The following is a 26,602-nucleotide window of genomic DNA, read 5'->3' as shown; positions in this document are numbered from 1 at the left end:
TGAATTGTTTTTTACATAGTACTTACATAACAGAGAAGCAAGACTGTAAGGGATTCATCCTACCTGCTCGGAGGAGGTCGAGCCACAACATACTCTAGCTATTTAGGACATTGCTGCTAGTTAACTGCGCGTGTGTTGCTACTGGTGAAGTACACGAAAATGAATCAAACTAATGATTTAAGTGACATGAGTGAAGTCATTTGAATATATATCACCTTTTATCAAATTCTTTAGTACATACCATGAGAGCAAATATGCACCAGTCGCCTGTTTTTTTCGATGGTAAAATTATGTGCTCATCGTCGTCTTCTTCCTCTTTCTGTCCCCACCTCTTCTTCCTCTTCCCGTACCCACGGACACTGGTCACGGCTAGTGCCAATGTCGTGCACCTCCCTACACAAGCTGCCTTCTCCATTGGTTCACCGTTTCCCCCAACCCACCCTCCAATAAGACGCTCTGACACTGGTCGCGGACGATTCGATGTCGCCCTGCCCGAGCCACCTTCTCTGTCGGTCCACCATTGCCCCCGAGCCATCCTTCGACAATGGGCGCGACCTGTGCCGATCCCGCGTGTTGTCCTGCCCGGGCCACCTTCTTCGTAGGTCCACCGTTGCCCTCGACCATTCCTCTACCCACCCCACCCCTTCTTCTAAAATTCCATGCTCGTTGTCGACTTCTTCCTCCTTCCGTTCCCATCACGCACCTTTCGACGGCGCTAGTGAGCATCCGCACCGCATGATTGGTAAGGCTACATTTTTGTTGCCAAATTGGATATAACTAAAAAAAGGTCTGGAAAGGTACTACCTCCGTTTCAGTTTACAAGTCCTACGCGTATACCTAGATTGCCAATTTTATCATCTTAATATAAACTATATAACACAAAAATTATACCTTCTGGAAGTAGAAACTCCGAAGTTTATGTTGATATATTTTTGTAATATATGACTTGTATTAGGTTGGTCAAATTGACGACCTAGGGGTACGCGCACGCCCTGTAAACTAAGAGAGAGGTAGTATTGATTTCACTACAGAAAGAAGGTCTGGACAGGTAGCTGCTATCATTTTTCAGTTTATACAGCGATTTTTGTAGCATGAACAACTTTCATAAAATGGATTATACTTCCCCTAATTAAAGTTGACTTATTGCTGTGTCTGCGCTGATGCATACTGTCTGTAAGCTTTTTCAATCAAGATTTTATTTCCTAATTAATATGATGTGTTGCAAATTTTGTAGCGTACTAATAATTAATAATTAATATGATGTGTTGCAGATTTTGCAATCAAGATACTGACTTACTGTTGCATGTCTACCATTCATGCAATACAATCGAACCTATGAGGGAGTTGGACGTAATGGATTTTTTTCCTAGACGGTCAATTAGTAAGCATCTAGCCTCACTTAGAGAATTGTTATTGATGATGTAGTGATCACAATCAAGCTTCAACAAGTACTACCCATTAGTAAGGACAGCTGATGCACAAACCTGTAGAAAACATTCAACTTCGATTACATCTGGATAATCAAAGTATATATGCCAACTTTCTATTTCAGTGACATGTAATTACTCACAAATGCAGGCATGACACTATCAAGGCCTCCCCGACTGTCACTATCAAGGCCTCCACTCGCATATCCGGATATATAGATCTTAATAAAGTAACCATTGCTAGAAGATGAGGTACACCTGAATCATTCGAGGATGCATGGACCCTAGCCAAGGTGTGACATCTTGCATGGTCCGTGATTTTCATGCAAATAAAAAAAAATGACAGCCAGGACTTCAGCTGCACACTAGTAGAAAAAGGGGCTTTCGTTCGGGCCTGGCCAGCCCATTAGTTTCGGTTCTGCCACGAACCGGGACCAATGAAGGCATTTGTCCCGGTTCGTGAGCCCAGGGGTCGGCCGGGGCCTCGCAGGCATTGGTCCCGATTTGTCTGGGCCCATTTGGCTCGGCTCTTGGCACGAACCGGGATCAATGGGCCTCGCTCCTGACCCACAATCATTGGTTCCGATTCGTGGCAGGAACCGGGACAGAAGGATGACCTTTAGTCCCGGTTCCAGCCACGAACCGGAACAAATGAGTTGCCTATATATACCCCATCGCCGACGAGCAGAGCACTCCACAGTGCTCTGTTTTTTGCTGGCCGGCGAGGAAGGGCATTTGGGTGCTCTAGCTCACCTCTTATGCATGTGAGGTGTTTGATGAAATGCCCGGGCCACACTAGTTAAGCTTTCTCCTCTCGAAGCTCGACCTCCGAGCTTCATTTTTTCCGAGATTTGTCTAGGTTTAGTGGTCCGTCATGCCCCGTCCTCGTCTTCACACCGTCGATCGCCCGCGCCGATCTCGTCGCCGGCACCACCGTGGTGAGCCTCTTGTTCTTATCTTCTTTCTGAAAGAAACAAAATCTTACTTTAGATAGATACTTGTCTAATTTTCTTACTTTTGACACACATAATTATATATAATGCACGCAGATGAACTGGCAATGGATGTACGGTGACAGACACACCTCTGAGTACATTAAGGGCGTGCATAATTTTCTCGAAGTGGCTGAGGCAAACAAGCAGAATGGTTTTATGTGTTGTCCATGCCCTAATTGTGGGAATACGAGGTCTTACTCTGACAAGAAAATCCTTCACACCCACCTGCTTATAAGGGTTTCATGCCAGACTATAATGTTTGGACGAAGCACGAAGAAATATGGGTTATGATGGAAGACAGCGAAGAAGAAGAGGACGATGACAACAATGTGCCCCTTGAATACGGTGATGCTGCAACGGGGGAAGCTGAAGATCAAGAGGAAGCTGAAGATCCAGAGGAACCAGACGATGTGCCCGATGATGATCTCCGCCGGGTCATTGTTGATGCAAGGGAAAAGTGCGAAAGTGAAAAGGAGAAGCTGAAGTTCGATCGCATGTTAGATGCTCACAAAAAAGGGTTGTACCCCAATTGCGAAGATGGCAACACAAAGCTCTGTACCGTACTGGAATTGCTGCAGTGAAAGGCAGAGAATGCTGTGCCTGACAAAGGATTTAAGAAGCTACTGAAAATATTGAAGAAGAAGCTTCCAAAGGATAACGAATTGCCCGACAGTACGTACGCAACAAAGAAGGTCGTATGTGATAACCCACAAGTATAGGGGATCGCAACAGTTTTCGAGGATAGAGTATTCAACCCAAATTTATTGATTCGACACAAGGGGAGCCAAAGAATATTCTCAAGTATTAGCAGTTGAGTTGTCAATTCAACCACACCTGGATAACTTAATATCTGCAGCAAAGTATTTAGTAGCAAAGTAATATGATAGTAGTGGTAACGGTAACAAAAGTAACGGTGGCAAAAGTAATATTTTTGGTGTTTTGTAGTGATTGTAACAGTAGCAACGATAAAGTAAATAAGCGAAGAACAATATATGGAAAGCTCGTAGGCATTGGATCGATGATGGAGAATTATGCCGGATGCGGTTCATCATGTAACAATCATAACATAGGGTGACACAGAACTAGCTCCAATTCATCAATGTAATGTAGGCATGCATTCCGAATATAGTCATACGTGCTTATGGAAAAGAACTTGCATGACATCTTTTGTCCTACCCTCCCGTGGCAGCGGGGTCCTAATGGAAACTAAGGGATATTAAGGCCTCCTTTTAATAGAGTACCAGAACAAAGCATTAGCACATAGTGAATACATGAACTCCTTAAACTATGGTCATCACTGGGAGTGGTCCCGATTATTGTCACTTCGGGGTTGCCGGATCATAACACATAGTAGGTGACTATAGACTTGCAAGATAGGATCAAAAACTCACATATATTCATGAAAACATAATAGGTTCAGATCTGAAATCATGGCACTCGGGCCCTAGTGACAAGCATTAAGCATAGCAAGGTCATAGCAACATCAATCTCAGAACATAGTGGATACTAGGGATCAAACCCTAACAAAACTAACTCGATTACATGATAGATCTCATCCAACCCATCACCATCCAGCAAGCCTATGATGGAATTACTGATGCACGGCGGTGAGCATCATGAAATTGGTGATGGAGGATGGTTGATGATGACGACGGCGATGAATCCCCCTCTCCGGAGCCCCGAACGGACTCCAGATCAGCCCTCCCGAGAGGTTTTAGGGCTTGGCGGCGGCTCCGTATCGTAAAACGCGATGAATCCTTCTCTCTGATTTTTTCTCCCCGAAAGCAAATATATAGAGTTGGAGTTGAGGTCGGAGGAGCTCCAGGGGGCCCACGAGGTAGGGGGCGCGCCCTAGGGGGGCAGGCGCGCCCCCACCCTCTTGCCTAGGGTGTGGGCCCCCTGGTCTTCATCTTTTGCAAGGATTTTTTATTATTTCCAAATAGACATTTCGTGGAGTTTCAGGTCATTCCGAGAACTTTTGTTTCTGTACATAAATAACACCATGGAAAGTCTGCTGAAAACAGCGTCAGTCCGGGTTAGTTCCATTCAAATCATGCAAGTTAGAGTCCAAAACAAGGGCAAAAGTGTTTGGAAAAGTAGATACGATGGAGACGTATCAACTCCCCCAAGCTTAAACCTTTGCTTGCCATCAAGCAATTCAGTTGATAAACTGAAAGTGATAAAGAAAAACTTTTACAAACTCTGTTTGCTCTTGTTGTTGTAAATATGTAAAGAGACCTTTGGTCCCGGTTGGTGGCACCAACCGGGACCATAGGCCTCAGTTTCCCGCCCTTTGGGCTGCCGAAAAGAGACCTTTGGTCCCGGTTGGTGGCACCAACCGGGACCATAGGTGGGCATTGGTACCGGTTGGTGCCACGAACCGGTATCATTGGTTTTGCTATATAGGGTAGCACTTGTGAAAATTTCGCCAACTGCTCCCATTCCCCCCGACGCCGCCAGGCCGTTCCTCGTCGTCGTCGCCCCGAGCCCCGGCCCCGACGCCGTCGCCGCGCCCCTGACCAGCCATCGACGTCGTCCTCGCCGTCGCCGTCGCCGTCGCCGCCCCCGAGCCGCTCCTCCCCGAGGCATCGCCGCACGCGCGCGTAACCCTTCCCCCCACGAGCCCCCCGTCCTTGTCGCCGTCATTGTCGCCGGCCTCGTCGTCGTCCTCATCACCGGCCTCGTCGCCACTACAAGGATTCCGGTCTATTGCAACAAAATTTATTGCTACAACTACGTTTTGTTACAATAAAACGCAATATTACCACAAATTCTCCGGTTGTGGTAATAGGCCGCACTTATTGCCATAACTTAGTTTTGTCACGATAAATACTAGATTTGTTGCAATAGAGTGCTCATATTGCAACGAATTGTGTCGGCGTTGCGATATGGTAACGGTATTGCGACAAAAAAAATCCGTTGCACGAGGGCAGCCATTTTGTTGTAATAGAGACTAGGTATTTCAACAGAATAACTATTTGTTGCATTAGTTACACATATTGTTGCAAAAAAAGTGGCTACCTATTGCAACAAACTGCATCGGCGTTGCAATATAGTAGCGATATTGCAACAAACAGATTCCGTTGCGTGAGGCAGTCATTTTCTTGTAATTGAGACTAGGTATTTCAACAGAATAACTTTGTGGTAATATTTAGTTACAAGTAAAACAGTGGGATGATATATTATTTGAACTTATAGATATTAAGTTGTGATTTTTGCAAGCTTTAATAAGTAATTAAATATTTTTAATTGCACCAATTTCAATTAACCAAACACTACAACAAAACATAGATTAACTAACACATTGATGTAGCATATGGAAAAATGTGTCACGGAGAAAAAATATCTGTAACACATGCACGGAGAGTAACACATGGTTGATAAGATTTGAAAATGTGTCAACGGCACATTACCACATTAACATATAACTTTTGTGCTGCTCCTGGTGTGTTACACGTATTGATACTGTAACTAATATCATGTGTTGATGCATACTATTACAAGCTATATAACTTTAGAAAGAAAAAGGAATAGCGTAAACTATAAAAAGGAATGGTGCCACAATGCTTACAAACATAAGTTCAAATTTTCACTCAATTGATTTTATCAACAATCATTGTCTTTGACATAAGCTTGTACATAGGTCTTGAACTTTTTTCTGTATTACTTGAACCTTAATTGAGATACATATATTACTCAAACTGGAATTACTTCCGATATGTTACGCATAAATTCATTCACTTAACCTATTGAAAATAGAGAATAAATTTAAAACATTGTTCTCAAAATTATACGGGGAACAAGTATTGTGGTACAAACGGAGTAGATATTAGCATGAGAGCATATTATATATACATATTCTTCCTAAAAAATAGAACATGCAGGCCCGTGAACAAAATAAAGTGACCAACAATTGGGGCATGCATGAAGGAAAAAATGATCCATATAAAGAATGGAACATACTACCTCGTACCTAGGGAAAGAAGTGATTACCAACGGACTAACACCATTTGTACGCTTATTGTTAATAAATAAACTTATTCTCAAACATAATAAACGGCTGGGATAAGGCCCATTAAAAAGAAAGGTGTTCAGCTGGCCGGCGAGGAGTTAAATTGGGCTGCCATTCCGTGACTTAGGCCTGGTTTTGCTTCTGGAAACTTCCGCATAGTTTTTCTTTTGTCTAAAAAAAGCCAGTTTTTCTTCTTTTTCAGCTAGGTTTATCCTCAGCAGCTTTTTGTTTGTTTTTCTTCCAGTTTACTATTTGGTTTTTATTCTCCTTTTCCTATTTCCTTTTACTTTTTAGTTTCCATTTTTCCATTTTTATTTTTAAATTTCAGTAACTTTTTCCTTGAAATTTGTGTATTTTTTAAAAAATTAGCAACAATTTTAAAATTGACCAACTTATTCAAATTCATGGATGTTTTTTGATAAATTGGGGAACTATTTAAAATTTGTGACTTTTTTGGAAACGTGATTTTTTTCCAAATTTACAAACTTTTTTTGAGTGGCTGAACATTTTCATTTTCGCCAATATTTTTTCATGCCACGATTTTTTCAAATTCGTGTTGCTTTTTCAAATACGTAAACTTATTTTGACTTTGGTAACTTCTTTCGAGATCGCAATTTTTTTAGAATGGACAACCTTTTTCTGAAATACATTAAAAATTCAAATTCGTGATTCTTTTTTGAGTCCGTGATTTTTTTTTAAATTAGTGATCTTTTTTAGAATTGAGAAATATTTCTTTCGAATTCTTTGAACATTTCGAAATTCATTAACATTTTTTGAAGCCACAAACTTTTTTCAAACTTGAAAAACTTTTCAAATTCTAAACTTTATATAGATGTGTACGGTCAACTATGCCATGGGTCAACAGTCGACCTGTCAACATGGTGAACCGGTGGAAACAGCCGAGCGAGCGAGCTGGGCAAAGCGACCTCGCTTAGCTGGGTCAGCCCAGGGCACGCGGCGGGTGATTGTCAATTAGCGTTGCTTGCGGCACTAGCGATGTATAGGTGCTCTTTATATTTTAATATGCAATAACACGAAAAATTAAACACATCCAAATCAAACAATGCACAAATTCAAATTCATACATACTCGAATACTCTCAAACAATAATTTCGCTATTAGTTTTGCATGCAAATTCAAATTGTCTAAAAATATATGTTTTTTCTCACGACGAGATATAAATATTTCTTGTATGTGATGTTTCGTTAGATATGAGATGTGAGAGTAGGTAGCTTACTGAGAAGAAGGAGCCTTTAAATAGGTAACCATGAAAGTAACGGCTATGAGGGCAACCCATAGGTTATCCCTTGTATATCCGACTAAGAGCAACTCTAACAGATCCCACATATTGGTCTGATCCACAAAAATCGGACCGATATGCGATTTATGGGCCAAAAAATGACTAGTAGATCCCGTATCTTGGCCCAGCCAGCATATTTTTTTAGTGGAAACCTAAAGTCGTCCCCCTTGGAGCGGTATTTGTACGGGATTTGGGGGCACATTTCTAGGACCCTAAAAAATCCATTTTGGTAGAAGAATGGGGAGGCACTGAAGAGCGAGAGAGAGAGATCTTACCAGCATCGACCAAGCATCCTGGTCCAAAGAAAAGGGAGGTCTGAAGGTGACTATCAGGCGTCCGAGTCGTCCTTCTTCGCTGCCCCTGGACTGGTCAGCCGAAGGGAGTTATGGTCGGCGTTGTACTAGAGTGAAGGAAAGTCGGAGTTGAACCAGGCCAGATAGCATACCAAAGATGCTAGATCTCGCAAGGTAGAGAAGCATACTGCATTTGGCTGTCGGGATAGCAGATCAAGGACGCAAATGGTTCCAGCGACTCGTCTGCAACCTTAATGCTTTTTTAATATTAACTAGTAGATCGTAATCTCAATGTATAGTAATCCCTTGCTTGCTAGTGTACTCAATTATAGTGTGCTTGGGACACCCCATTTCCCATGTCACAGATAGTAGCCAGTAGCCCCTGTCCTTATCGTTTGACGTGGGTTATAAATACTGTTCCATCAATCTACTTTGAGCTAGAGTACATGCCAAGATCCTCTAGAATGACCCCGCTTTGATGAAGCCTCGACACGATCTCTTGTATAGGTAGGCATGACTTGGTAGTTTCCTATTTCTAGGGGATACAATACGATCAGATTTACCCCCCCCCCCCCCCCCCCCAGCTCCCCGCTTTGATGACCCCATTATGGAAAAAATTAAAAAAAACAATACAAATTCAGTAAATGCAATCCTTTTGCATCGAGTCCTCTTGTGTGTACTAGTTGCGAGAAAAATATACTAAACTTGCAATATGATCATTTTGAAGAAAAGAATCTTCACAAAGCAAGCTATCATGTATGAACATTCATGACTTTCCAAGGTGATGGCCATATTCATTGCATAGTTTATGATAATGTGCCCAAATTGAGCACATAGGTGCATCTTGCCATTACAAAAAATATTGACAAACATCAAAACAAAAAACAATGTTGACAAATAGAGTTTCTAAACTTTTTTATTTTTTTTCTAGTTTTATAGTGTAAAAATGGGTATTTTTTGTGAAGCAAGTACGGAAATAGGTTTGAAATGGCACCACTTAAATTTACACAGAAAGTAGACCATATTTGAGTGACAATTCCCAAGTTTCATGGGTTCTTTCGTACATTTAATGCATTTATAGTCATTTATTGCACAGAATTCAAATTTAAATCACAAGTGCATAAAAATGTTGGTGTTAAAGAAAATCCTATTTATATCCTTTAATATGCCTTATATAAAAAAAGTAAGAAAAAGAGAAGGGAAGAAAAAAGAAAAATATTAAAATTTTACCGAGTGCAAAAATATCCCACTAAAAAATACATACACCGTGTTTTGATTAGTCAAGATGGCCCTCTCATGGATCACCCATCGGAACTGTTGGATTTGCTTAGATCGAACGGCTGCGGCCCTGCGGGTGCCCTATCCTATTATCTCCTCTCTCTCCTGATCCTTCATACGCACGCCTACCCATCGAAGCCACCGCATACCACGCCGCAGGTCGCCACCGCAAGTCACCTCATGTCGCCGCCGCTCGCCCCTTTCTCTGTAGGTCGCCAACGCAACCCTGGGCCCCAGGATCGTTCCCTCCTCCCCACCAGGCTCGAGGAGGCGGCCATGAGGAGCGCGCAGCCGCCGCAATCCTGGGCAGATCTAGCCGGGGCCGTCGGCAGCCATCCCTCCCTCCGGGCGGCCATGAAGAATTGAAGCGGCTTGCGCAGAACTAGCGCATGGACCATGCGCGCCTCCCGCGCTAGGAGCCACCGGTCCTCGTCATCTGCTAACATCCACGAGGAATCGATCCATATGTAAGCTATCTTCCACAATAATCCATCCAACAGGCTGCTTGCTTGTTTGTGTACTAGTGCCAAGGGGAGCAAGATGCAAGGACGACATCGAGGGTACATGCCCACTGCTAATTGATTCTCCTGGTAATAATAGTAATACGTACGTGTTCCTGCCCATGGTGGAGATGCATATACCCGAATACCCGTAACATATCCATACATACTCGAATACTCTCAAACTGGCACGTATACATACATACCCGAATACCTGTGCGATTTTTTAATTCAGCTGAATAGGTCTACTGATTGTCAAATTGGGTAGTAGAAATTGTGAAGAGCAACACGGACATGTACTTTACTGATAGGGAATGTAGGTGTAATACATAGTGCTTTTCATGGTAAGGGTTCTAGTACATGTATGATCATTTTAGTGTAGTATATCCCAACTTCACTATGAAAATACAGCAGAAACTTGTCTGTTTATTTCACTTCAGTTATTATATTTCTCGTATCTCAATCTCATATGCTTGTTTGATATAATCCAATGGGTGATAGCATCACTTTTTACAACTACCCATCAGGGTTACCTTTTTATTTAGGTAAATGTAAGACTTCATCACCTTTTACCAAGTATCCATCCTGGTTACATTATGCGCAAAATAGGTTCCACATTTAATTCCAGGGCGACTGCACAGGGCCCCCCAAAATTAGGGTTCTTGTCTGATGCTTTATCTCATATTCGGTTTGTCTTGATGTTTTATCTCTGGTGGTTCTTGTCTGATGCACACTGTTTTTTGCAGGGCCGTTGACGAGGATGTGCGAGGTGGGCGACTACACAGGGCCCCCCAAAATTAGGGGGCTTCAAATCCTGTATATGTGTTCTTCATCGCCATGGATCTGAGAATGCCCGAACTGCTCGTTTTTGTTGGAGAAGAGAGGACATGAAGAAGAGGGACCTGGGTTGTGGGCCCCTTTGGCGAAGGGGTAAGTGCCTACTGCAGGTCTGGTTCAACCAGCTGGACTTGTGCGACTCAGCCACTTCTTCAGGGAGCCACAAAAATCCAGTCAGTACACCTGATCGAAATACGAGAGGGGAAACCCCTAGATGGATGACGTGGTCATGACTGACGGCCGCACCGATACGAGCGCCATCCTTGGTTCCTTTGTGTGTCCTAGGGCGGCGAGGCCCATGATCGCGTCCATGGAGCACTGTAGAATCATTGTTGTGCCTCTGCTATCATCCGTCGCCAGAACAAGCAGTCATGTATGTTTCCCTTGCCTGGCGCATTCCCATAGTCAATGTGAGTATTTTGTTCATATTGACATCACCACATGGCTATTTCTATTTTCCATGTTCCTCTTTTGTATGATTGGGAATTCCTTCTGTCATGTTTATTTGTTGCCCATCTCATGGCTGGAATCGTTCCTAATTAGAGGCACTTTTCTTGAATTGGTCAGTACTAGGAGGCACTAACATGCCAATTGAGACAAGCATGGAAAATAACTTGTACAGTCAATGCTGTACTAGACCACTACAATAGAATAGATGCATTATTTTAGTTTAATTTCCAACGCAACTTGCCCCTAACAGCTACTCCTAGTTAGATTTGGAGTATATATGCAGAGTTAGATTTGAATGAAACTGGCTACTTCTGTCAATGTCAGAACTTTAAGTTTTGGGTATATATGTTATTCCTAATATGCTTGCTTCCCCTTATAATTTCAGTCATTTTGGCTACTTAGATCTTGGTTTAATTTGATTATGTGGCATGTAGTTCATTTGTTGTTAGCCACAGTCCATAGATAAATAGCGTCCAGTTACCTTAATTCAAGTCTTAAACATTTTTACTCTATTTTTTGTTCTTCCTAGTTCCAGCTTCACATTGCTGGTGTTTCATGCCATATTCATCAGATCCTGCTTACATGCCTTATGATTAACTTGATTAGTATTTCTGCCACTGTCCAACTGATTCTGAAAGGTATTGAATCCAGATTGAAGAGCAAACTCTATTTGCAGGTGCCAACAAAGAGGATTGACAAATAAGATAGTAGTCCAAACTTGCAAAATACTTTTTTCAGAGATCTAGTCCTAATAAGACTCCAGGTGCAAGGCTAACTGTTATTTCTTCAAGTGCGCTCTAACTGTTATTTCTTCAAGTGCGCTCATACAAGGTGAACAAGGAATTCTCAAATGTTTAAAGCAATGGTAGGTCACGACCTTGCTTTCTCTTAATGTTCACCTGCATTTTATATGTATGGCCTTCATAATTAGCTAGCTGCTTCTTCTCTTTCACCATGTGTTGTTGCTGCATCGAGTCACAACTTTGAAAAAACGAATATGTGCTAGCTAGGGACATGAACTTCACTGAAACTACAGATTGAGTCACAACTTAAATCAACAATGGATGCTTTTAGTACATGTACTTGTGCTTATGCTTTAGACATTTACACTTGTAAAACTGTTCTGATCCCTCAGTTACATGCTTGTTGACACAATATTACTCCAAATAGTCTCGTGATGGTTATTTTTAACAAGGGCTGGAATAATTGTATGGTGTATCTTATGTTGGACTCATTAACTAGAACTATTTTTTTTGATTTCTTGATTGCAGGATCCAAAGATCTAGCTCGACTGGACTCCAGATCACGGACAGTTAGTCTTGGCCTTAATTAGGATGGCTAAATTACATTTGATGGATATTTGCTATGATAATTATGAATTTTATGAATCTATATATTATACTTATGGTTTTGAATATTGTAATTGAATGCCTGTTTTTTTTATGGTTGCAATAGGCTATTACCACAACCCACTTTCGGTTGCCACATGTTAGCACCACGAAAAGTTTAAATTGTCGCAATAGTTTCTCGCAACAAACATTTCACCTGTTGTGTTACCTATTTATCACCACCAAAACTAGTATGTTGCAATTTCCTGTTACTACGATTGGAATATTTGTTGCCATAAGTTAATGCCATAAGTGTAGTGGTTCGTGGCAAAATGCCTAATACCACGAAATCAAGGATTGTTGCCATAGTTTATTGCCACAATGGACTATTGCCATGGAAGAGCATGCGCCACAAAACGAGCGTCGTTGGCATAGGTTGTTGCCACAAATGTCTATCGCCACGAGCTATCAGTTGCCATGATTTGTTACATGTTGCATTAAAGCTATCTCCACAAAGCAAATTGTGGCATTTGGTGAGTGTTGCCACGGGAAAATATGCGGCAACTTCTCACATGGTTGTTGCAATAGCAGACTTTATTGGCATGATTGTTTTTTTGTGGCAATAACCTATTACCATGTGTCCAGTCGCAACGGCTGCCAACGAATGTTGTTTCGTGGCAATAGGTACTTGTCGCCACAAATCGACATGTATTGTGACGACCAATTTTGTTGCAATAGACCCGGATCCTTGTAGTGCGCCGTCTTGCCTCGAGCCCCCAGTGAGCCCCTTCCCATCACGATCCGTTAGTGCATTTTTAGCATTTTTTTCATAGTTTTTTGTTCATAGCATTTTTAGGCTGTATAGTTTTTATTTGTTCATAGTTTTTGGTTCATAGCATTTTTAGGCTGTATAGTTTTATTTTAGGTTATTAGTTCTACTGTTAGTGCATTTAAAGTTAGTTTATTTTTAGTTGAACTAGTTGATTAATTAATAAAACTACTTTATTTTACTATATATAGTAGTAGTTTATTTATAGTAAGTGCTTAATTAGTAGTTGAAGTAGTTGATTTAATAAAACTACTTTATTTTACTATAGAAGTAGTTTATTTTTATCAAGGAAATTAATAGAACTAGTTTATTTTTTTAGTTAAAGCAATTATTCCCGCATCAACGTCGACGATGCCTATCCCGCATCCTCGTCATCGACTTGGCGGAGGAGGCCGGCTTGATCAGAGGGGCCATGTTCGGGACTGGGCTCTGCCGGGCTGGTTTTGGGAGGTGCTACCTTCCGGGGGCGTAGGTTGGTGAGGAGCCAGCCCGTCGTTGACCCGATCCTTGTTTGGTGGCGGTCGCGTGGGCCAGTGACGGTGCCGAGGCTTCCGGACACCGCGGAGGTGGTACGTCACCGTGTCAGCGAGGAGGACGAGCACGTCCGTCGCTACATGGTTACGTTGGAGGGCAGGTTCGACAATACCTGACAGGTTCTTCAGGGATCTCACTGGAGCGATCCTGTGATGGTTCCTTCTCTTTGGGTGTCCACCGCCCGCGCCGATACCCGTCGGGCGCTACGGTTCTAGCTGTACTGGCGATGCTATATGTATGATAGTATTCGAGGTGTATTAGTGATAATATTCGACGATGTACGGACGTATGGAGATGATGTAGTTTTGCTTATAATTGAATGCATCCTTATTTCAATACTACTTTATTTTGTGATTTGATTTTGCTTATTGAATGCTCAAATTGGAAAACTACTCCTACTTTGAATGCTAAAATTGGAGAGCACTATGCAAGGCGTGTGCATATGATTAGTTGATAGCTTATAGGGTTTTTGTTTTCGCAGAAATCTAGGAGCCCCCGGCCCCTCCATCATCCCCGCCGTCGTCCCCGTCACCGACCCCCTCCGACCTCAAGGTGAGACCAGCCAAATCCTCTTTTAGAAAGATAATTAAATGATATTTCGGGTCGACTTTAAGTCTGTCGAGTCTCCACCATATATGAGAGGACGAAGAATCCCGACTGTTGTCGTGGGGGTAGCTTCTCCTTCGTTCCCGTGTGCTAGACAATTTGGTGTAATGCACCCAGGAACGAAAGGAAGAGCTACCATCACCGACAGTCGCAAATGTCAGAGAGGAATCAGTGAGGGAGAGTTCCACCATATATATATGAGAGGACGAAGAATCCCGACTGTTGTCGTGGGGGTCGCTTCTCCTTCGTTCCCGTGTGCTAGACATTTTGGTGTAATGCACTCGGGGACAAATGGAGGAGCGACCATCATCAACGGTCGAATGTATACACCGCGTGAGCTGAGAGTTTTTAAGAAAAGACTCGACAAACCGATAGTTAACCCGTGATGAATAATAATGATCTAATTTAGTTTTTGTAGTACACATATTTAATTGCACAAGTTTAATCTTTGAATTATAAACGTATGAAATGTCGTCATCGGACAATGAAAGTCTCCCGGGGGAGTGCGGCTGGTGCCACGACGATCGAGGTTTGTGCGACAGGCCTCACCTGGACGATGATCGGTGCTTTAGCATTAAGCTCGAGGAAACCTTCGATGTTAAAACGATACGCAACGGTGACAAGTGTTTTTTTCGTAATTAAGAATGACTTCAACTATTTCAACGTGTAATTTTCATCTTTTACAATTCGAGTATAGCTTATCCCATGCCATGCAAGACGCTATGTCTTGGAGAGGATGGATTTTGAAGACCATGAAAATTTTGAAATGAAGAAAATTCACCTAAGGACCCATCATGATGTGGATCTTGAAGTAAATCTGTATAATGCTGAAGAGCGTAACCCATTTTGGTTGCAAAAATTGGGAAGCATTTTGCAAGTTGTATGGTTTTGATGAGGGTATGCTTGTCACCATGGATCTTGGTGATCCTGACATCGACCAAGACAATATGGACATTTTGGTCCTTGTTGATACACCTCCAGTTCTACCGCTATGTGAGTTTCTCAAATATAGTTAATTATTAACTAATTTATATTGTTTATTTCAAAATAGTTGACAGCTTATTTCCATTGACAGCTTATTTTGATTGTTCAAACAATGTGCGGAACATGGTAGACAAAACCCACTACACCGATGGCTCCGAGTTAACTTATCAGGAGAAAAATCATCTGGTCGGATTTTGTATTGATCTTGAGAATTACAATATCTACAATCAAACTCCTCAACATTATGGTCAATACGTGCCACTAGTGCACGTGTTGAACTACGGTAACTACCATGGAGATACCCTGGTAACATTTTTTACTATTACGACATCCGTGCATCTTTTGCATACTTCTAAAACTAGTACATCATTACTAACTATGAAGTTATTACTATGTTTTTCAACAAAGAATCCCAGAGGATTGTGTGCCTCATTTGATGTATCAGAATGGCAGCCTTTCTGTTTTGAACATATATCCAGGTCATCCTACGAATCTCAACTGTCCATACCGGATTTCTAAAAGAAGTGGAGACATGCTAATCAGAGAATGGAAAAAATGTATGGACAGTCGTAAGGAGGTTCTTGGAAGCAAAAGGAAGCACCGCGCAAGAATTGGAGACAGGACGATCTCCATTCTCCATAATGGAGAGTCAGGGTCTATATTGTTTTATGCTATTTTACCTTAAATAGGGTATTTAGGTCCTGCATAATACTGATGATCATGTGCTAAGAACAATTTAGTAGGGTTGGTTCGATGACTATCAGGATGATGATCGTATGACTTGTTATTAATAACGAGTAGAAGTTGTATGATGATGATTAGTAGGACTTGTTATTATGATGATGCATGATGCGAGCATGAATAATTATTATATATCTGTGGGTGAAATGAACATGGATTGGATTGAAGCGAAGCCAACATGCATGTGGTGCATGTCGAAAGTAGTACAATCCAAACTTGATCAAGTTAGGATTAGTATTACTTTCGACATGCACCACATGTTGCCTCACTTCAATCTAAGTCATGTTTAGAAATAGCAGTATAGCAGTAGCACGGAGATAAGAGAGGACACATATCTCTATTAGCTACCTATAACAACCTAAATTAACCCCCAAAACCCCTAAACCATCTCCTTTCAAAAAAAAACCAGCCCCTGAAATGCTGACGCGTGGAAGCTTATTGGTCCCGGTTGGTGCTACCAACCGGGACCAAAGACCCTCCTGTCTGGGCTCGTCGGAGCGGCCACGTGGAGACTCATCTGTCCCGGTTGGTATAAGAACTGAGACTAAAGGCCTAGGGCATTAGTAACGACCCTTTAGTCCCGGTTCCACAACCGGGACAGATGGGCCTTATGAACCGGGACAAATGGCCCTTTTTCTACTAGTGGCAGCATCCTAACAATGAAAATTTTATCTGATGCATCATCCTAGTTAGTGAAGACGAAATTAGGAGCACACATGTGGCATAACTTTGTAATAATCTCTGCTTGGAAATAACACAAACAACTCAACTATAGTAAATAGAAGCAATTGTTAACTAATACAGAGGATGACAAGGACCTTCTTTAGGTGTTCAACTTGCAATAAGTAGCCCGGTTTGTCGTCAGCATCTGGGGTGTGCCATGGGATCTGCAAGCTGCAGCTGCTAGGTCGGTGATATCATCGTTGAAGAGAACTATCCGATCCTCACTATTGGAGCAACCATGAAACACCTATCAACTCGATCATCAACATTATCTTACAATCATCATTGCGCTACTTCCACCTCTTGGGGATAAATGTTCACTGGGCTGGCGAAGTTGATGGACCGGGCACCCAGTGATATATATGATATGGAAATTTAGGTGTTAGCAACCAGGGGCACCTGAAACAACAAGGATAGCCACATCAGGGTTTGACAATAATCTATTCAGCCCTGCTATCATCAAGCACAAGAAAATAAACCTCGAAATTGCACAAAAACCTACTATCAACAAGCACAAGAAAACAAAGCTTGAAGCTGCATAAATATCAAGTACCATCATTTGGAACAGCGGCCAGAAAAAAATTATCTATTCAATTCATCAAGCAAGCGCACAAGGAAAATAGTACTCACTTCCAGAGTTAGGTACCTCAACAACGTCAAGCTACCCACAATAAAGAGCCTAAGCTCAACTGTCCTTGTCGTTAAAGAAAAGAGTGGATCAGAAAATTGCATCCTCGAATCATGTCCCATGAAAGTAAATCCATCCCCCAAGATTAATTCCCCAGTCTGGAGTTCATACAAAAAATCGTAGGGGCGAACATCAAACTGTACACTGTCCAAACCAGGGAATGAATGGGAAGTTGGGAACACATATGGCATCAAATGGAGAGGGAAGCTCACCTGAGGGAACCCATAGATAACTCTGTTTTGGTGCTTTACATAGAACCACAATTTGAGCCGAAACCCGACTCAGGTAATGCACTGTCTGTATACGGGCAAGGTAATGATGATGGCAGCTATGATCGCAGACACACAGGAAATATAAGTATGTTGATGAAAAGACAGAACTGAATTTAGCTAGTCACAGACACACAGTAACCTCGATTATCTTAAACCCAATGGAGTACAACTGCGTCGTAAACTCTGAAATGTCTGCCTTCTTGTTCTTTCCCAACTTCTTCACCTGTAGATAAGAAAAAAAAGGTAGTCTGAAGGCAGTAACTCCCTGGTCTAGACTCACATTCCAATTGCATACTACTACGTCACAAAAAATAGTCCCACAATTTACAGACCATGAGTCAGAAAGAATCATGCTGCTTGAACTACTTGACAAGGCATGAAACACTTCTCGCGCAACCAACAGTAACCAGTGGGATTTTGATGTGGGGAAGACACGTACCTCCTGTCGGCGTGGGGAAATGAAAACAGTACGTGAACATGCATGCTTGACAAGCTGAGGCTGTATAGGTATTTTGCTGTGTTCCCTCTTTCTACATTGCGGCCGTAGAAGAGAGGTAGTTACTGTCAACCACATCATCTGAAAGGCACAACATCATATATAGCCACACTCTTGGTGACGTGCCATAACAGTCAAACCAGTTCATTTAAAGATTACAAATTTAGATTTCTTGAGACTCCGGTTACTCACAAAATGTCAATTGGTTAAATATTTTCACAACAAACAGAACATCTATAGTTCAGTAAGCAAAAATACTATACAGACTTCACCCAAGGAAAAATATATTTCAATTTGCCACAGAAAAATATATGTCTGCACAGAATTTCGCTTCTGAACCCTTAGTTTCCTGGCTTCTAACTCCATGCAGGAGGAAGCTGTTTTGTGCCTAAATAGTATCTCACTGACGGACTCTCTTTGAATGCATCATAAGGAAAACAGAGATAAACTTCTACTAATGTAGTTTGAGAGGATGAGTTTGAGGATGGGCAAGTCAGAGTAATCTAGAGTGACTATCCCTGCTATAAATTGTTTAGTACACCACACTATATACCCTTGTCACCTAAAGTTTGACAGCCGAGAATCCCCACCAACTCGTCAAAATCCCACATCACTTCCCGTACTATGTTGTTTCATAAAAAAAATCCTAGAAGACGAAAGTTGAAACTACCATAAAGATCGGATCCGATAAAATTGAGAGTAGGATCCTTTACCCTGGTGAGAGGTTATCGATGTAGCTGATGAGCATCTTGTGCTTTTGTGTGGATGTCTCTGCGCAGGCTGCAATCCAGCTCAAGGAGCGCTCCGGAGATGTTCTGATGGCATGCCGAACGTCCCCTCCACCTCCTCAACCATCGCCGTCGCCTTCGTTAGAAGTAATGGGACCACACTTGCAGTACATGCCAAGAAGAGAGGTGTAAACCATGACGTCTTGCTCTAGCCAATACCCTTGCATCAACGCCTGTTTGAGGAAGCAAGCGTCAAGGGCGGCGGATAATCCCAAATCTGGCATGCCGCACCTCGTACATCACCCTAAAGCAGTACAGGCCATTGCCCTGAGAGCTCTACTTGTACTGAATGGTAGAGCAAACAAATTTAAGCAAGCATGCCTGAACCAAATAGAGGTGGACTCCATCAATCGACCAGACAATTATCGCAATGGTCGGATGGATTGACTGCAGAGATGGATGGATGGACGCAAAATGCACCTCGAGCATGCGCCAGATGGAGGGATCGACGGCCTTGACGACACCGTTGATCCACTCGGAGCGGCGCTCCTTGACGTCGAGGAACTTCACGCGCACTTGCACGCCGGGCGCCCAGGCGCCGACCAGCGCGTCCTCCACCTTCTGCTTGGGCACGACGAACTCCCCGGCGCCCTGGCGCGGGTAGTAGGTGACGGTGAAGGGCGCGCCCTCTGCCACGAGCCGCACGGCCTCGTCCACCTCCTCGGGCGGGACCCGCCCGCGCGTTGCGTGGCCGGCGCACGGCGCCCTCGGACACCTGCTGGGAGACGGCGGGGTACCTGGGCGCACGGCGGATCCCGGTGAGCAGCTCCCCGTCGGTGCGGCCCATGAAGAAGACGGCGTCCCTGGTGACGAGCAGCTTGGCGTTGACTAAAATGGCATGATTTGGAACGAGCCGCGCTGGGTTTTTCCTTACTTTGACGGCGGCTCGAGGGGATCGTGCGAGAGGATGAAACAAGGTACGTTTGGTGGGAGGGGGCATCGATGGGGCATCAACGAGGGGTAAGAATGCATGCATTAGGAAAATTAGGATTTAGGGCATGTACAATAGTATCTACTCAGCCGTCTGCAACTCAGGACACGTAAGATTTTTGCCTGCGTGGAGGAAAGAGATTAACCTAAAGGAGACAGCCCGTCTGTTGAATTAACGATCGTCTATTCCCATAAAAATCGCCGCTTAACGTCGTGCATTTTCCCGTTGTACAAGGGGAGTCTGTAACAAACCGTTTCTTTCTCTCTGGAGAATCTTTTTTCTGTTTTTTTATTCGCTCGCTTCGGCCGGCCGGCACGGGTCAGCCACCACCTATATCGGTTTGTTACAGACAACTAGACAAACTGTGCGTTGTAACCTGCGTCGATAGTACAACCTATATATGATGTGGCATGGTATTACAGACAGATCTTGTCTAAACAATTGTACATGCCCTTAGAATTGATTGTCACTAAACTGAATTTTATGGGCAAATAGTTCCTATGCGACGTCGTTGGTGTGAATTGTCTCTCATGCGACGTCGTTGGCTGTAATAGCTCTCATGCGACATCTGCGTTGGAAAAAATAGCTCCCATGTGACACACCATTTACGCGGCTAGTTGGCTGTTAGTTAGGCTGAGGTTTGGTTAGGACACTGGGGGTTATGTGCTCTGACTGGTGGGGTCCACCTATGGCCACGTAGTCAAGAGTCAACCGTCCACGACTTGATCGGTGACTGTGTGACCGTGCTCGACTCGCCCGTGCTGGACTGGGCGAGCGGCGCCGCCGTAAGCATCTTCTCCGGCAGCGGTTTCTTCTCCGCGGTGGTGGAGCGCATTTCTCGGCAGCGGCAGAGCTATTGCGAGGTGAGCCCGAAACCCTAGTCCCACTCCCAAGAATTTTGGGGGATCTGTGGCCTCATGCTGCCCTCTGTTTCTTGGCGATTTAGAATCAGGCTCCATTGGACCCGGGGGTTGTTTCTTCTCCGCGGCCCGGTGGTGGAGCGCCTATCTCTGCAGCGGCTATTGCGAGTGAGTATTTTCCAAACACTACTCCCATTCCACTGAATTTTGGATAAATCTGTGGCCTCATGCTACCCCTGTTTCTTGGCGTTTTAGAATCTCGATTGCATAGGAGATGGAGCGAGGGCTGGATGAGATGGAGCGAGGAGACAGTGCTTCAAATTGGTAATGCCACCCTCTTTTCTTGGTGATTTAGAATCGAACTCGATTTGGTAGTGACTGCCGCCGCTGCCTGCCATTGACAAAACAGGGGAGGTTCAGGTTCTGCCACCACATTCGCAATTATAGTGGAATTTTTCCCCTGTAAAGCCAAGCTCAGTGATGGCAGTGTCCAAGACATTGATAGAGATACCACCGTGAGGTTGGATGTCGAATTTGCAGATGTTGATCCCCAGGAATTGGAGAGCATGAAGGAGAAGGGCGTGAGCAATTTGGTGGAGAGAATTGGGGAGAGTATTGTTTGGGGTCCAGAACAAGAGGTATCTCTGCAACGAATCGATAACTATAATGGTGAATATGTGAGAATTGAAGATGGAGAATCCATGGTTGCTGAAATTGATCAGCAAGAAGGGTGGGCAAGCAAACAAGTAACATTTTATGTAGAGCTAATTGATCTGCAAACTCATTCCGGAGTTGGTTATGTGCCATCAAAGATGGCTGCACAGATGGAAGATGATGAGTGGGTTTCACAAAAGAAGATGTTGGCATTGTTGACTGAACCGACTGTAGTAGCTGAAGATACAGGGATTGATGCAGATGGAGAGGAGGGAACCCATGGTGCTAGGAAAATTGTTGTTGACTGGAATGTAGTAGAGTTGGATGAAAAAACAGATTTGGTCATTACACCAATATCTGACATTGATATGGCCGAAATGTTTGGCATTCAAGTTGATGACAAAGATAAGGAGAAGGATGATAGTTCTTTGCCTGCTGAAGGTAACACAGGCCCTAGAAATGCAAATGAGGATGAAGAACAACTGATGAGAGAGGCTGCAGATGATGTGGATGATGCAGATGATAATGAGATGGTTTGTTTGTATGACAAAGAGAACCCAGTTATTGAGGTGGGAAAGTTATGGCCAAGCATGAAGGAGTTTAGGATGTCTTTCAGGACCTATGCAGTGAAAAAAGAGTTTGATGCCAAGACTATGTGGACTGATCGAAAGAAATTTTATGCTCGGTGCAAAGGTTATGATGGTGGTGGCAATCCTTGCAAATGGTACTTGTCTGCCAGACTACAACCTGATGGAAGTACAGTAAGGGTAAATCAAATACCACACCAGCATACATGTATGACCACTTCACAAAGAGTTTCAAAGATGACATCACAGCTTTGGGTTACAGAGAAGATTACTCCTATTTTAGCCAAGACTCCAAACACTACTGCAAAGAGGCTTAAAGTTGACTTGGAGAAGCTGTACCCCATCCAGCTGCAATATACCACATTGTGGAAAGCAAAACAAAGGGCCATGAAATCATTGCATGGTGACTGGGCAAATACATTTAGGATGTTGTATAGTTTTAAAGCAGAGGTGGAGAAGAGGTCACCTGGGAGTGTGGTGGAGATAGATACAGAGGTAACAGAGGATGGCAAGGTTTTATTCAGCAAGTTTTTTTATGTGTTTGAAGCCTTGCATAGATGGATTCAAAGCAGGTTGTCGTCCATATTTGAGCATAGACTCATCTTTTTTGACTGGAAAGTGGAATGGTCAGTTGGCTGCATGCAATGCTCTAGATGGACACAACTGGATGTTCCCAATTGCAATAGAAATGTTTCAATCAGAGACAGAGGCATCATGGATATGGTTCATGATGCAACTGAAAAGATGCATAGGGCCAGTTTCTCCTTTGGCCATCCACACAGATGCATGTAAAGGGTTGGAAAATGCAGTAAAAAATGTTTTCCCCCATGCTGAGCAGAGGGAGTGCTTTGGACATATGTGGATGAATCTGATAAAAAAATTCAGAGGAGATGAATTTGGGCGCATGTGGCCAGCAGCAAGATCCTACACCAGACAGACACATTCCTATCACCTTGGTAAGATATTGGCATCATGTAGTGGTAATGAATTTGCTTCATGGTTGAACACCCACCATTCTCTGTTGTGGTATAGATCAGGTTTTAATACTGCCATAAAATGTGATCATATCAATAACAACTTGGCAGAAAGTTTTAACAACAAAGTGAAGGATTTGAAAGACTTGCCTGTGCATGACATGGTGGACCAAATAAGGATCATAATCATGCGTTTGTGCGAGTTGAGAGGAAAAATTGCTAATATTTTGGAAGGGGACAAGCTTCCAGCAGTGGTACAACAGGTGGTCAACAGGAGTAGAAATCTTTCACATCTATCTGTTGAGAAATCTTCCTTGTGGGGTGCTGAAGTTAGAGATACAAAGAGTGGCAAGAGGCATGTGGTAAATACTGAGTTGCATGAGTGCACTTGCCAAGAGTGGCAACACACTGGAAAACCATGTGAGCATTCCATACTTTTTTTGGCATCTAAACCCAGGTTAAATATGCACCCATATTTGCATGAGTATTATTCAGTACAAAAATTCAAAGCTGCATATGCAAGTCCAATTCCTGCACTGACTGACCAATCTCAGTGGCCTGAGGTGGAAATAGAATTTACCTTGTGTCCCCCTGTCACTAGAAGAAAGGCTGGGAGGCCTAAACAGAGCAGATTCAAAGCTTGGTTTGAGAAAGGTGGTTGTAGTAAGAAGGGGAAAAGGAAAAGGAAAAGAATGATAAGCCCAAAAGGGCTAAAAAAGGTAACAAAAATAGGTGCAAGTTGTGTGAGGTACTTGGGCATAGAATTGGTTCATCCAAGTGCATCTACACTCCTCAGAGGCCAAAGTATGTTTATGTTACTGTTTTTGTAAGTTTTTGATTTTGCTACTTGTTCTAGTATCTAACCAAGTCAAATGCTTTATTTTTTTAGGAGGAAGCGTGCAGAAAAAGCCCCACCTCTTGTTGTTGAACAATGCTGGCCAGTGAAAAAAGCAAGACTCAATGGCTATAGAAGGAAGAGCACTAAGCAGATAATGTTTGGTGACAAAGATATGGAGCTAACTGAAACTGTTACTGCTGAACATGAGCTAAGTGTTTCTGTTTTGGACGATGTGATGCATACTGAATCTGTTTTGCAGATGCTAGGGCAATCTGAAACTGTTGCAGATGAAGCAACTATTGTGCTGCCATGCGAATCTGCTTTGACAACTGTGTTGCCATGTTTGGAGGTTGTGCTGCCAAGTGTTGAGTTGCAAACTGAAGTAGTTGAACAATGTGTGCCATCTACTCAATCTGCAGAAGTGCAAACTGAAGAAGTGGGACATGGTCAGGTGCAAAAGTTGAGGGGGCCTAGTGGAGTTTGCAAGGGGCCAAAAAGCAAGAGCATCAGCATCAACAAACTATGCGCCGTGGAACCAAACGGTGGAAAAAAGCAGAAGAAATCGAGTGGTAGAAAGAAGCAAAAGAAATAGAGTCGTAATCATTCAAATTTGATGTGAAAACTTAAGTTTGTTGCCATTTGATGTGAAAACTTATGTTCTTTCATGTGAAAACTTATGTGCTATGATGTTGATTTGACTTGAAATAAAATTCAAATTTGAACCGACATTCAAATTTGAACCTATCTCCAATATTTTTTGAGTTCATTTGTTTGTTCTGTGATGTTGCATCGTTTTATGTACTACTATGCACTTTAGTTCATAAATCCAACCCTTTTTGTGAAGTCCAACTCATAGTCACTGAAAATGTTATCCAAACAGGCTCCAAAGTAAAGGAAAACGGCCCCATTTCTAAGCAAGTTTTTTTTCGACCTTCTCAAAATCACCCAAAAAAGATTTTCTTAGCTTATATTATACCTATATAGGGTCAATCACTAGTAGAAAACGGGCCTATTGTCCCGGTTCATAAGGGCTTTTTGTCCCGGTTCCCGAACCGGGACTAAAGGGTCGTTACTAATGCCCTGACCCTTTAGTCCCGGTTCTAACCAAAACCGGGACAGATGGGCCTCCACGTGGCCTGCGCGCTGAGCCCAGGCAGGAGGGCCTCTGGTCCCGGTTGGTGGCACCAACCGGGACCAATAGGCATCCACGCGTCAGCATTTCTGTGGCTGGGGTTTTTTTTGAAAGGGGCTTGTTTAGGGGTTTTGGGGGTTAATTTAGTTTGTTATTAGCTAGCTAATAGAGAGAAGTGTCCTCTCTTATATCTCCGTGCTTGGTTTATACCAACGCTATGCTATGCCTAAACATGGCTTAGATTGAAGTGAAGGCAAGATATGTGGTGCATGTCGAAAGTAATACTAATTAATCCTAACTTGATCAAGTTTGGATTAGTACTACTTTCGACATGCACCACATACATGTTGCCTTCACTTCAATCCAATCCATGTTCATTTCACCCACCGATATATATATATATATAATAACTCTTCATGCTCACATCATGCATCATCATAATAATAAGTCCTACTAATCATCATGATAGAACTTCTACTCGTTATTAATAACAAGTCATACGATCATCATCCTCATAGTCATCGAACCCAACCCTACTTAATTGTTCTTAGCACATGATCATCAGTATTAGGTAGGACCTAAATACCATCTTTAAGGTAAAATAGCATAAAACAGTATAGACCCTAACTCTCCATTATGGAGAATGGAGATCATCCTGTCTCTAGTTCTTGCGCCGCGCTTCCTTTTGCGTCCAAGAACCTCTTTACGAGTGTCCATACATTTTTTCCATTCTCTGATTTGCATGTCTCCACTTCTTTTAGAAATCTGGTATGGACAGTTGAGATTCGTAGGATGACCTGGATATATGTTCAAAACATCAAGGCGACCATGCTCATACATCAGATGAGGCACACAATCCTCTGGGATTATCTGTTGAAAAACATAGTAATAACTTCATAGTTAGCAATGAAGTACTAGTTTTATATAGAAGTATGCAAAAGATGCATGTATGTCGTAATAGTAAAAAATCTTACCAGGGTATCTCCATAGTAGTTACTGTAGTTCAACACGTGCACTAGTGGCACGTATTGACCATAATGTTGAGGAGTTCGATTGTAGATATTGTAATTCTCAAGATCATTATAAAATCCAACCAGATGATTTTTCTCCTTGTAAGTTAACTCAGAGCCATCGGTGCAGTAAGTTCTATCTACCATCTTCTGCACATTCTTTGATACTTCAAAATAAGCTGTCAATGGAAATAAGCTGTCAACTATTTTGAAATGAACAATATACATTAGTTAATAATTAACAATATACATTAGTTAATAATTAACTATTTTGAAATGAAGAAGAAGAAAAGAGGAGAAGAAGAAGGAATAATAGAGGAGAAGAATTCTTCTCCTCTATTCCTTCTTCTTCTCCTCTTCTTTTTTCTTCTTTTTCATCTTCTTATTTATTTCTCCTATTCTTCCTCTCCTCCTCTTCTTCTTCTTCTCCTTCTTCCTCTTCTTATTTTCCTTTTTTTTCTCCTTCTTTTTCTTCTAAATATGAACATATACATAAATGACTTTGATCATACATAATTTTCAGATTCCTACACAA

At 42.6% G+C, this 26,602-nt stretch overlaps 1 protein-coding gene, 1 long non-coding RNA gene and 1 pseudogene across 2 annotated transcripts; 2 read left to right on the top strand and 1 right to left on the bottom strand.

Annotated features, from left to right (window-relative positions):
* Positions 1-9,440: 9,440 nt before the first annotated feature.
* LOC147958080 (uncharacterized) lies at positions 9,441-12,742 on the top strand. Its single transcript, XR_015612376.1, has 3 exons — positions 9,441-9,772; positions 10,552-11,957; positions 12,364-12,742. It is a non-coding gene; the product is annotated as an uncharacterized LOC147958080 (long non-coding RNA).
* Positions 12,743-16,847: 4,105 nt separating this feature from the next.
* On the bottom strand, positions 16,848-20,847 carry LOC147958079 (auxin response factor 10-like). The gene is made up of 3 exons (XM_087531944.1): positions 20,725-20,847; positions 17,468-19,909; positions 16,848-17,236 (listed from the first exon to the last, which is right to left on the bottom strand). Exons 1-2 carry the CDS (start codon positions 20,845-20,847, stop codon positions 19,358-19,360), a joined length of 675 nt encoding a protein of 224 aa, XP_087388070.1. The 3' UTR covers positions 16,848-17,236; positions 17,468-19,357.
* Positions 20,848-21,162: 315 nt separating this feature from the next.
* LOC147958078 (uncharacterized) lies at positions 21,163-24,517 on the top strand (annotated as a pseudogene).
* The last annotated feature ends 2,085 nt before the right edge of the window (positions 24,518-26,602 follow it).

This window comes from Triticum urartu, chromosome 7A (assembly GCF_056163025.1).
Source record: "Triticum urartu cultivar PI428250 chromosome 7A, HENAU_Tu73, whole genome shotgun sequence".
NCBI classification, from domain to species: domain Eukaryota; kingdom Viridiplantae; phylum Streptophyta; class Magnoliopsida; order Poales; family Poaceae; genus Triticum; species Triticum urartu.
This window is presented reverse-complemented; position numbering and strand designations above follow the sequence as displayed.